The sequence below is a fragment of the Mastomys coucha genome, unplaced genomic scaffold (genome assembly GCF_008632895.1).
Source record: "Mastomys coucha isolate ucsf_1 unplaced genomic scaffold, UCSF_Mcou_1 pScaffold19, whole genome shotgun sequence".
Taxonomy (NCBI): Eukaryota; Metazoa; Chordata; class Mammalia; order Rodentia; family Muridae; genus Mastomys; species Mastomys coucha.
The window spans coordinates 23,084,403-23,096,440 of NW_022196901.1; the positions used below are offsets into that span (position 1 = coordinate 23,084,403).

General features: G+C 54.4%; 1 protein-coding gene and 1 long non-coding RNA gene across 4 annotated transcripts in view; one reads left to right on the forward strand and one right to left on the reverse strand.

Annotated features, from left to right (window-relative positions):
• The window catches only part of Shh (sonic hedgehog signaling molecule), a 10,286-nt gene extending 2,034 nt beyond the window's left edge, over nucleotides 1–8,252 (reverse strand). Inside the window, exons 1-2 of the mRNA XM_031380258.1 lie at nucleotides 7,605–8,252; nucleotides 2,428–2,689 (exon numbers count right to left, since the gene is read on the reverse strand). Of these exons, the coding sequence (XP_031236118.1) occupies nucleotides 2,428–2,689; nucleotides 7,605–7,907 (565 nt within the window). The 5' untranslated portion in view covers nucleotides 7,908–8,252. The remainder of the gene's footprint in view (nucleotides 1–2,427; nucleotides 2,690–7,604) is intronic.
• LOC116097592 lies at nucleotides 5,896–8,500 on the forward strand. Of its 3 annotated transcripts, none has more exons than XR_004121478.1 (4): nucleotides 5,896–6,089; nucleotides 6,450–6,632; nucleotides 6,877–7,024; nucleotides 7,837–8,500. It is a non-coding gene; the product is annotated as an uncharacterized LOC116097592 (long non-coding RNA). The 3 variants fall into 3 exon arrangements; XR_004121479.1 differs by having other exon boundaries at nucleotides 6,564–6,632; XR_004121477.1 differs by lacking the exon at nucleotides 5,896–6,089 and having other exon boundaries at nucleotides 6,126–6,632.
• The last annotated feature ends 3,538 nt before the right edge of the window (nucleotides 8,501–12,038 follow it).

The following is a 12,038-nucleotide window of genomic DNA, read 5'->3' on the forward strand; positions in this document are numbered from 1 at the left end:
GCCTGGCCCAGCTCAGACCGCCCTAAGCCAGCAATCCCAGCGCTCCAGTAGCTAAATTCAGACTCAGGCGCATTCCTGAACGACCCTCCAAGATTGCTCCAGCAAGGGTAAAAGCCGGCTGTCTGTCCAAGAGGCGAGGGACACGCCCAGCCTTTCTCCTGCCTCGGGCCCTGTTTTCCCCCTCCCCTCCTATGCACCCAGCCACGCCACGAACCCAGAAAGATATTTACTTTCCACTTGGATTCCTGAGGAAGCCTCCTTGAGCCCGAATGGGCGCCAGGCGCACCCTCCTCTCTCCCGCCCGGACAGCGGGGCGCAGCGCCTCCCTGTGAGCAGAGCTTAGAGGCTGCGCTGCCGCGGGAACCCCCGCCTCCCGCTTCCCCAGTGAGGGCCTTGGTGTTGGTCCGTGGATGGCCAGGGAGCGGAGAGCGAAAAATAGCAGTAGTCGTTGTAGCAACTGGACAAACATTCCAGAGGCTTGCCCGAGGTGTGAAAGCCCGAGACTTGTGTGGATTTTCTAATTAAAATCCAATAAAGAGCCTGGTATTGTCATTGTGATTTGTGGGATAAATAGGAGACAGCCTTGGAAGAGGGGACACTTCTAACCCCCCACCCCCATTCTCAGCTCACTCTACAGCTCGCTGGCCGCCCCCTCCCTATTTGCTCAGGTGCAGACCCTTCCCCCTCGTACAGTTCACTCACAAGGCACTATTTGCACAGCCCAGCCTCTTTTCCAAGCACTCGAGATGTGTATTTGAATTTTAAACGGCCAGGCCCGCTCAGAGAGCGCTGGAAGGGCGGGTTCTCAAGGCCCCTTGACTACCCGCTTTACTCAGCCCTCCTAGCTCTCGGAGGCTCACTGTCCAGGAGGACAATAATTGAGGATGGGGCGGAGCGCAGGGGGGCAGGGAGGAGGGGTGAGGAGGTCCCAGTCTTCTGTGCATTCCAATCTCCAGGATCATGCTTTTGGCAAATAGAGATTGCCAGAAAGAATCTTCCTGCTGGAATTACAGAAGGCTTTTAATCTTCTCATCGTTTTCCCCGGCATGAAGTGTGGGGCTGGCCGTTGGAAGCACTCCGTAGCCCCCCGGAATGCGACCTGGGGCTCTGGCGAGCCGGAGTCGTCAAGTCGCACGACCCCGCTTGACACACAAGACGCGGCGCCCTAGCCCGCGTGTGTAGAATGCCAATGAGCTGGCCTCCCCAGCCGGGGTCTGCACTGCCTTCGAGACCCTCAGGGCTAGATTACCGCTGCTCATTTGGGAGGAGATTCCCTAGGGACTCCCACCAGAGGGACTCCACGACCAGGGATGGCAGGGAAGCCTTGTGCATTCAGCGCGGACTTAAGGTCCAGGGCCTGGGCCCGCCAACTGTATTTCCCACCCCAGCCTAATAGGAGCTCCCGGACCAGGATCCTGCAAGGAGCCTGGTGAGGTGGAACTCCTGAAGCTGACCTCTTCTACAGGCCTTCCCACTGCCGCTCCTGTGCATCCTTGCTAGCTATGGTTGCCAGAGCCAATATCACCTACTCAGTATTTTTTGACGTTTAAACTATTTCCAACTAGCTTGTGTTGTTAAAATACAGTTTAGGAAACTTGGGAAGCTTGGGTGGGGGGCTCGGGGAGGACAGAACTTTATAGAAAGTCACCGTGAGCTGCCTTGTCAGGGAACACAATTCATAGAGGCCACTGCACGTGCGCTGCCTGCCTCCCTAGCTGTTTCTCGCCCCCAACAGCGTGTGGCGTTGCAGGCCCAGGGAAGTCCGCCTCGCGCCGGCTGGGGGCAGCCGCTCCAGCGAGATCGCCTTCCGCAGTCCTGCCGGGGACTTTCTGAATCCCAGCTGGGCTCCTAATAAGAACGGATGCTTCTAGGCTTGCGGTCTCCCGACGTTGGAAGTAAAGAGTTTATTACCTCCCACCAGGCCTTTCCCATCACAGGCTTAGCGAGTGAGTTAAGTTAGTTTAGAATCCACAGGCGCCCAGCAGGGAGGAGCCAGTACTCGGGTTTATGCACTGGACAGATCCTTCTGCCCAGGGGGCCGGGGGAGGGGGTGGCAGGAGGTTCTTAAGCCCTAAATGAGAGAACAGATCAAGGCGAGCGCTGGCCGATATCTGTAATCATCAGGAAACCCTCCCTTCCACAATGCTCTCTGTCTCTACTACCTGAAGCAGGGGGCTCTGGAAACCACCCAGTCTGGGAATTCGACCATGTAGAGATGCTGGCTGGTAGCCTAAAAGGTTGCAGAAGTACCTGGCTGGGGGAGGGCTCATAGGCTATGTCCCCACTGCAGAGATCTACTGATTTTCAAGAGCATTCCTCCTTTTTTATGGCTCTTCCTTCCGGCCTGTTTTTCTTCCAGACCTTCTGGTGGGAAGGGCTGGAGGTGGAGGGTGTTGGAGAAAGGCCAGGAGGAGGAGGCTCACTTACCTGCTTTAACAGAGCAGTGGATGTGAGCTTTGGATTCATAGTAGACCCAGTCGAAACCAGCCTCCACAGCCAGGCGAGCCAGCATGCCATACTTGCTGCGGTCCCGGTCGGACGTTGTGATGTCCACTGCTCTACCCTCATAGTGTAGAGACTCCTCCGAATGATGGCCGTCCTCATCCCAGCCCTCCGTCACTCGCAGCTTCACGCCAGGCCACTGGTTCATCACAGAGATTGCCAAGGCATTTAACTTGTCTTTGCACCTCTGTGGGGAGAAGGGGGAACCCTAAGTAGCAGACACGGTTGTTGGTGGTTTCTCCACCAACCACAGGCTCAAGACCCAGGGGTTGAGTGAATGAGGACATGGGGGTGGGGGCATGGTGGGTACTGGAGGAGCGGGTTCTCCAGGGAACCAACTGACTGCTTGTCTCCAACTCAGAAACTTAGATGTAGCTACAATGGCTTGAGGAACAAGAGCGGTTTCTCCTTAGATGAGATTCCAGGTGCGCCTTGGTGAGAGAGGACTCCTGGTGAACTCTAAGGGTTAGAAGCCCTGTGTTATCTCAGAGGTCAGGCCTCCCCTATATCTGCTGGGCCTGCGGAAACCCATAGCAACGCTGAGGGGTGGGCAGTGGGCCAAGGACAAGCAAGCAGGTGAATGCTGGTGTCCAGCACAGGCAGGGCAGGACAAACATTCTTGGTCTAGGCAGCCACATTCTTTCCCCCAAGGAGCTCCTCTCTGCCAGGCTTGTCTGGGGCTTGATTGTGTTCCTGTTTTCTTTGACCAGTTCTCTTCCTCCCCTCTTGTTTTCTTGGCCCTGCACAGAAAGGTGTCCTGCAAGTTTGAAGAGCAAACTTAACAAGTGGATGGGGGTAGGGTGGAAAAGGTAGGGGGATGGGGAGCCAGAAAGGCCTAAGGCTTCTGAGCCCTGCCCAAGACAGGGTCTTCTGTGAGACCCTTGTTACTCTGCCTCCTCGCTTGCAGGACACAGTGGAACTTGGGATAGTGGAGTAGAGGCACTACTCTTGGGCCACATCAAGAAAAAGATGTTCTAAAAGAGAAGAGCCAAGTGTGTGTGTGTGTGTGTGTGTGTGTGTGTGTGTGTGTGTGTGTGTGGTGGGTGGCTAGCTCAGTGTTTGGAAGTTTATGCTGCTGATGTGGCATGCTGGATGGGGGGTTGTGAGTGGAGACAACATGGTAAGGGCACATTACCCAGAACACTGGACCTCTGGAGGAGGGTAGGACTGATAACCCATGATTCCTCAGGCTGAGAGGATTGCTAGCAGGTTACAGGGATGGGAGAGTGGCCCCTAGACGATCGGGCTCTAGATGTAGCCAGCCCAGTCCTTCATGGACAGAGAAGCGTGTGTGCATCACGAAAAGTCTATCTAGCAACAACAACAAGGCCCAGGAATATGGCTGTAGAGTTCAGAGCACAACAAATGGGAGGGGTGCAGTAACAATAGGTCCGCGCTGGCAGCTTTCTGGGCTTGCCAGTGGTTTTCTTAAGGAGAAAAGTCCGAAGGACAGAATTGGAGTTCAGTCTGGGGGATTGAATCTGTTTTACATGAAAATCAGTCACTGAACCAGGGTCAGTTTAGATCCGAGAATCAAAGCCGCTGTGCGCAGGCGCACACCGGGGTACGTTCTGCTTATCTCCTCCTTTATTCCAGCCTGCATTCCACCTGGCTCCCTTCTTTCCAGGGGGACAAGCTTGCTATGTGACTTTAACAAGCTTCCCGTCCGGCAGTAGGGAAGAGCGAGGGTAGGATGGACAGGGTTCTGAAGCCCAGGACTCTAAGCTGCGCCACTAAAGCATACACAGAGGACCCCAGGCAAGGAGCTCTGGGCCGAGACAGGCTTTAGGCACGGAGAGGCCAACTCTAATGGTCACCGAGTTGACACCTGGTGCCCCAGAGCCCTCCCCGGTACCAGGCCCAGCGCAGCTCAGCGGGCAGATTCAGGGTACTACCCCGCAAGCGACGGGAGGGAATGTCGCAGGCAACGCTGGGAAGCTCAGCCCGGTTATTAATTCATTGGGTCGTGTGCCGCTAATCGAGCCCAACTCTGTGCAGCCACCGTGAAGCCCAGCAGGGTCACTGGGGCCCAGCTTTGTGTCTGCGGAGGCCAAGTTGTTTCTGAAGCCTCCAGTGCAGTCCAGGGGCTCAGAGCAGGGGCTGTCACATCCAAAGATGGACTTCCCACATTGTGAGGGAGGCGGTGTCTCACTTCAAGAGACTCCACTCTCTGAATACACCTCACACCACTCTTCCCCTAACTGGGGGGCGGGGACAGACCCTACTCTTCAAAGCAGAAAACTATTCTTCAAACCCACACCTGGCCTCTTTTTCCTGACTAACCCCTCTAAGATCGTAGGAAATTATTCAGCCTGGCTCTTCAGGTGGTTCCCCCCTCCCCATTTCAGCCTGCAGAGCCTGCAGATCAGGCCCCTCGCTGCCTCCCACTCCAGCCCCCTGGCCGCGGGCACAACAGCCTGGCACTCTCTGGGGCCTGGACTGCGCTGGGAGAGTGTCTGTCTGCGCTTCCCTCTCCGGAGTTAATATTAACCAGGAGCTCCTGCGATCCAGAACTGCTCAGAAAGTTCCACTGGGGACGGTCCTGCCATGGTTGAGGGACTTGGGCTCAGTGACCTTAGAGAGACAGACTGGGAGTCAGGAGAGACTGAAGAGAGTGGCACCTCGGGCCGAACCAGGTGGTTGTTAAAGGGGGGTAGGGGTGGGGAGGCCGATGGCAGGTTCCTTAGAGAACGCGCAAATCCTGAGCCCCGAGATTCTCTCCCATCCCCACCCCCCACCCCGCTTCACCCTTTCACCTCTAGTCTTGTAGTCTCGCCACCTCCGTCCTTCTCATTCCCTCTTAACTCTGCCAACCCGGAATTAGAAGCCAGCGATGGTTGTATTGTTGTACTAAGGGGAACTTCTTAGCCCGCCACCTTTACAGCCACCCTTATTTTGAGGAATTTTTGAGGGGTGGGTGAGAAGATCCTGGCTTGGCCTTCCCCACCCCCACTTTTTGCTGTCTATACTCCCTCTTTTGGGGTTGGGAACCAGAATGGCCACTGCCCGAGGGAAAAAGTATGTGTTTTCGTTTCGTTCGTCTGAAGGAACTTGACAGAAGGTCAGAAGTTCAAATGCTGCTCGCGCGCTCACGCGGCGGCGAGAGTGATCGGGTGTAGGGGTGCTGAGCCCCGGGTCCCGAGCTGGAAGGATCGGCGTGAGGGAAAGGACATAGCTGGTGGTCTCCCCCCAGGGCGCTGAGGCCGAGGGGCAGCGAAGGCGCGCGCGCGGGGGAGGAGGGGTGGTGCAGTCGAGGTCAGGCCCGCGGGGCTCCCTGCCTTGCGACTCCTCGCGGCTCAACCTCTGCCTGCGCGCCCTAGGGAGTGAGCGCGCTTGGAGCCGGGCGCTCCGGCGGGGCGCGCTCCGCGCGTGCAGAGTCAGGGTCAAGCCGCCGGAGCTCACCCCCTCACCCCCATCCCCGCGCGCTGAAACCCTAGCCGCGGAATCGTTAACGCAGGAGTAAGCGGAGCTGAAAGGCGTCTACCGTGGCTCGGCGCTCTCGCAGCTCTGCGACACGCAGAGGCCCGGCGCGCTGGGCACCGGAGCCAGCCTGCCTAGGACCCCCTTGCAGACCCATCCGGGCTGAGGTACCCTACGTGTCCACGCCAGGCCTCTTTGCATTAGTAATCCTTTCCCTCCTCACACCTTCCAAAGGACCTCCTCATCCTGAGACGCCACCTGGGGGTGGGGGGTGGTGGTTAGGGTAACCAGGGGATGGGTGCCCCGGGCCAGCGGGAGAACTAGCTCCTGCAAGCCGCACCAGTCGGGCGCCCCGCGGTCCGCGCAGAGTTAACTGTGGCTCGCGCAGCTCCCCGGCTCCCGCGCGCGCGCGCGCCCACACTCGCGGTCCAGATTTAAGGTGGTCGGGAGCAGATGAGGGAGATGGAGGGAGAAGATGGAAGGAGAATGGCCCTGTTCTCAGCCTCCACGACTCCTCTTTGCTCCAGCTCTGGCCCGCCACCCTAAGGCTAGTCTCCTAGGCTTCCCGTACAGCAGGTACCCGGTGGCGAGATGCGCGTCGCGTCGCGTCGCGCGGGCTGTTCTACTCTTGTTTTCTCTAGCCCCCGCCCCCTGCACTTGCGCCCCGCCAGCGCCGCTCCGCCAGCCGCTTGGCGCACCTAGCCCTAAAGGTAGGACTTGAATATTTTAATAGGGCAGTAAAAAGGATGCTGACCTATATTTGCAAGGAAACCCATTTTCAGCTCCAGTCATACGTGTATGGAGTTTCAGAAAGTCTCGATTTGGCTGGGAGATTGGCTACCTAGAAATCTCAAAGGAGGTGGGATGGGAAGGGAGGCTCATGTTTTGCTTTGCTGTCCGTCCATCTACACTCGTCGCCGCATATTTATTCGCTTCTAATTCTTATGCAAGCAGGTTGAAAATTAAAGCGATTGCGAAGCCGGCAAGTTCCAAGTCCCTCCCCTAAGGTACTGAGGGCTCTGGAGAAATGAGGAGCATCCTTAAAGAAATATCAATACAGTCTCTGACCGGCACAGTTGAGGACGATGGGATCGCAATCAGGGTACGCGTTATGGTGGGGACAAGACCTCTGGAGCCTTTTGTCAGAACTGCTTTCTCAGTTACAGTTCTTTGGTGGTGGTGGTGGGATAAAGGGTGGGGTGGTCTTGGGAGAAAAATCACAGAAAAGGGAAAGGCAGGAGCTAGGGGTTGAAATGCTTCAGGCTATGTTTGCAGTGACCTGGAGGCCCTCTGAAGTGTATAGGGGCATTCTCACTCCCTCTATTTTCTACCTCCACTTGGAAAGGGCAGACACCCCCAGAGTGAAGGTCTTTCCAAGTTTCAAGCTAGAATACAGGTAGTTAGGAGAGGTCGTCCCGGGAGACTAATTAAATGAGACTAATAAGATAGAGAACCCCATCTTCTGGTGCCCCATTCCAGCAAACCCTAAACTTCCTGCTGGACCCTTCACCTCCTTTCTCCTCCCGGAAGAGAAGTGCTAGGTGGGCAGGTGGGTGGGGAAGGAGAGAGCAAGCCTCCTTCCTACCTGCCCAAAGAGCAAACAGAGCAGGGCTGACTGCTTGGCCACACGCACCACCCCCTCCCGGGAAGGAGCCCGTCTCCCACCCGCAATGGGTCTCTACCTGAGTCATCAGCCGGTCTGCTCCCGTGTTTTCCTCATCCTTAAATATGATGTCGGGGTTGTAATTGGGGGTGAGTTCCTTAAATCGTTCGGAGTTTCTTGTGATCTTCCCTTCATATCTGCCGCTGGCCCCTAGGGTCTTCTCGGCTACGTTGGGGATAAACTGCTTGTAGGCTAAAGGGGTCAGCTTTTTGGGGTGCCTCCTCTTTCCAAATCCCCTGCCGGGCCCGCAGGCCAGCCCGGGGCACACCAGCAGCGAGGAAGCAAGGATCACCAGAAAACATCTGGCCAGCAGCAGCAGCATCTCGTCCGCGGAACCAGAAGACTTGTGAGCTGTCCCCGCGCTGTCTGTGCGCGAGCGGGTACGCGCGGGTGTGTGCGTGTGCGCTCCTCCTTGCGCTCGGCTCTCCCTTCCTCGCTCGGCTCGTTCGTTCCCTCTGGCGCTGCCTGGCTCTTTCTCTTCCTATATAACCTTGCCTGCCGGTGCTGCAGGGGACTTGTCTCCGATCCCCACCCAGACAGGGGCTGCGATGGCAGGGTGCCGGTCGCTAGTAACGGAACACATCGGAGTTGGGTCTCGAGACAGCAATTAAAAGACAAAAAGAGCCCGATTTTAAATGGTAGCAAGGCTGGAGAGCTTGTGAGACAGGCTGCCTTTCGCACTATATTATAGCTGGCAGGGGCGCATCTGATTGGCCAAGCCGCACAAGCTTGTCTTCTGATGTTAACCCTGAGAAAGACTACATTTCTCCCCCCTCTGACTGCTGTGGCTTTATTTTCACCTGAAGGCTTCCAGTTAAAAAAAGAAAAAAAAAAGAAAAAAAAAAACTCTTTACTAAGGTAAAGGTGGGTGGGAGGAAGGAGGCCTGTTTATTGGAATAAATCCCCTGCCCTGCCTGCTTTGTGTTCTCCCCTGCTTCCCCCTTACCTTCTCTAAATGGTAGATGCTTTGGTTAAAGCCAGCATAAGTTTTTAAAGGACAGTCCAGATGCTTCCCCCACAAGCTTTGACCACCAAAAAGCCTCTCAATTGTTTGAGGGCAAAGCTGCCTCCCTCCTGTTTACCTTATTTACCACATCCCCAGATGTGAGTGTACAGGACAGATATCACCAGGTTGTGAACAGGTTGGGAGCACCTGAACATCTCCTGAATAGTTAGCATTTTTAGATAGAGGATAATCACAAGTGGTCATGACCTAAAGAGTTGCTGTTTTAAGTGCCCTAAAATACTACTGTCCTTCATTGTATCTCATGGACTGCACCACACTCAAGCTTCTGCTGGTGGATGGATGCATCCGAGCGGGGAGCAGGTAAAGAACGTCTACAGGATGCGTGGAGTGCATAGGCCCAATGGGTCTATGTGCTGCACCCCAGCATGTGCAGGGGCTGGTGTGTGCTTAGTGGGTAGATGATCTGCCTGGGGCAACTGAAAGTGGGCAAGGCTGCATACACAAAGCTCGCCCTCCAATCCATCCCAGCCAAGTGCAGGGCTGGGATAAGTTGATGTGGAATTCAGGCTCCTTAGGAGCTAGTTTTCAAGGACAGAAGCTGGCCAGGTGTAGGCCTGCAGACTGAAGGTGTTACAGATCTAGGGGACAGTGTTCTGACACAGGGGACATCTCAGAAGAGGATGTGCTGTATAGAGGTCACCACTGTCGGTTGTTCTTTCAGGAAAAAGAAAAATTTCAAGAAACGTCTTAGTTGAACCAGAAAAATAAAACGCGAAATGCTTTTTTTTGCGAAACACTTTGTTTTTATAGATTCTGTGGTTCTGCTCTGCCCTTTCTCCCATCCTTCTCACAGCAAGATTCCTCTAGGATGGGTGAGCTGTGTGTGGAGTGGAATACCTGCTCAGGGCCTGAGTCCTCCAGTGTTAGCCCATGGGACTAACTTCTGTCCCAGTGCAGGGAGAGGCCAGGCAAGCTGGAAGCTCAGCCCCAGTGGTCTTTCAGAGGGTCCCTTGGTTGCTTGTGAGTTGGTGTGAGGAGAGGAAAGTGCTTGCTCCTGTCTCCTGTGAGTCTCAATAGGCAGTATGGCAGAGCCTCACTATCCCAGGCTGGGGAAGGGTTGACTAAAGCCCTCACACCTGCCCTCTCTGGAGTTTTCTATCCTTTGATTTATGAGGACCACGTACAGATTCCTAGTGGGAGTTGGTCCCAGCTTCATGCAGGCCAAAACTCTCCAGCCTGTATCTTCTGTGTACATCCCCCGCCAACTAGGAACAATGAGTCCAAAGGGAATCCACCGTTCTTGACCCAGGAGGGTGGGCCTGCGTGGCATGTGGCTGTCATATACATATTACATATAATATGACAATATGTCATATTACATATGTCATATTGTCATATGTGGTGGGCTAGACAAGGCCCACCTGGAGCATCCTGGAGTCTCATTTTGCCTCAGTATTTTCTGGTTCTCTGTGCATGCTGACCGGCACTCTCTTCTTGATGTCTTTGAATATAGACTGGTGAATAGATCTTGCACCTGTAGACAGCTCTCCTCAGCATTGGATGGGGTAGAGCAGACGTGATTTGGAAACAAACCCCTAAGCTGCCAGAGTTCCATGTGGGCACAGCCGGCCTTGGAGTGCCCAGACATGGTCAACTCCCTCCTGGCTGTGGAGAAGAAGGTGACTTGGCTCTGCTGTGGCCTATTGCTGGCCCCCACTCCATCTCTAGGGTCAAGGGAATGCTAGTTCCAGAGAGAGCATGGTAAGGATTGGCCTTCCTGGAGCCTGGGAGGATCTCTAGAAGGAAAATAAAGATTTACTATAAACCCTGTTGTTTCTTCCTTGTGCCCAGGGGCAGCTTGCTTCCTGCTCCAGGTTGCAGAAATGCTTGGGTAAAAGCAATCACAGTTCATATTTGTTGTCTTGAGAACGGGACCATGAGCCTGGCCACAGGGCGAAATGTGGTCTTTATTCTCTGCCTCCTTCCCAGGGAATCCCACCCACCCCGCACTTCCCAGACACCAGACACTCGCTGCCTTCCACCTCCAGACACCAGATGGCTCCCTCTCTTTGCTTTCCCCTCTAGACCATTTGGGCCCCTCCCTGTGCCTGCAAGGAGGTTCCAGAGCCCAGCCTTTGCCTGCTGGGGCCGGCCCTCCCCTCAACTCCCAGGGCCTACTTCTCATTGGTGTAGGCTCAACCATTCCTCCTGCTGGGCATTTTCAGGTTCTCATCCTTATGGCTTCTTTCCATCCAGGGTTCTTTCCTTCATTTTGAGGAGCACTGGCTAACCTTTGTGTCTGCCCCACCCCCCTGGAGGCGAAGTCCTGGGCATGGCCCCTTCCCCCTTCCAGCCCCTGCCGCTAGATGGCGTTCTCACTCTGCCTTCGGCTCTGGGGTGCCGGATTGGGGAAATTCTGCAGTCTCCAGTTGGAAGGGCCTGGAAGCAGGACTAGGCTCCTTGGCTCCTCCTTGCACTCTACCACTTGTCTTTCCTTCCCAACCCTTACTTTCCTTTCCCCAGTTTGAACTAGGGATCCCAGCCCAGCCCTGCCTGTTGGCCTCTTTTCTTTTCCTGGTTTCTCTTCCAGTTGATTTCTCTTCCTTACAACAGCTCGGCACCATCTCATTCTATCCAAACACACAGTTAAGTTTCATTTTCTTCCTGAATTTTTTCAACTTTGGCAAATAGAGTTTTACCTGCTTCATTTTGTTCTCGGGAGTGATATCTAGGGGAGAGGAAAACCTCACAGTCAAGGAGTCTGGAGAAGCTGCTTCTGTGTTAACAGTCAGAGAGTCACATGGCTATATGACACTTTGTCCATGCCCTCTCCAACCTCTGTAAGGTGTAAGCCATGGGTATTTCATATAGGCCTCAGCTCTGTGAATCATTATAGTCTCCAAATGGCTTCTGATCCACTTTAGGGCCACCAGCTACATTTGTGGCTTGGAAAGGAGAATTCAGTGTAGGCAGGTGGCCTCATGGCCCAGAGGACAAGGGATGGGTCTGCATACCATAGCCAGTTCTTCTGACCCAGGTTTGGGCATTTCTTTCCCACAGCTGCTTTCGCAATCCAACATGCCACCACCTTTCCTCTGGTCTTAGAGCTGCTGAATCGCAGATGCCTCTGTGATTCAGCCTAAAAATTAAAATCATCACCTGGGGAACTTTGAAAAAAAAATGTCAGCCAACAGCTACAGGGCTCTGCTGGACAACAATCACATCAGAGTTTCTGCTTTGCTGACTCCCTTGATGGGAATCCCCAAGACTTGGGATAGGGGAGGGGAGTCACTTGGCTGCAGGTCTCAGCTGGACCACCCCCTGGGGGATGTTCTCCAGTCCAGAGTCCCTGGACATACTATTCTTTTTTTAATTATTATTATTATATATTTTCTTTATTTATATATCATATGATTTCTCATTTCCAGTTTCCCCTCAAAAAAAAAAAACAAAACAACAAAACAAAACAAAACAAAACAAAAACGA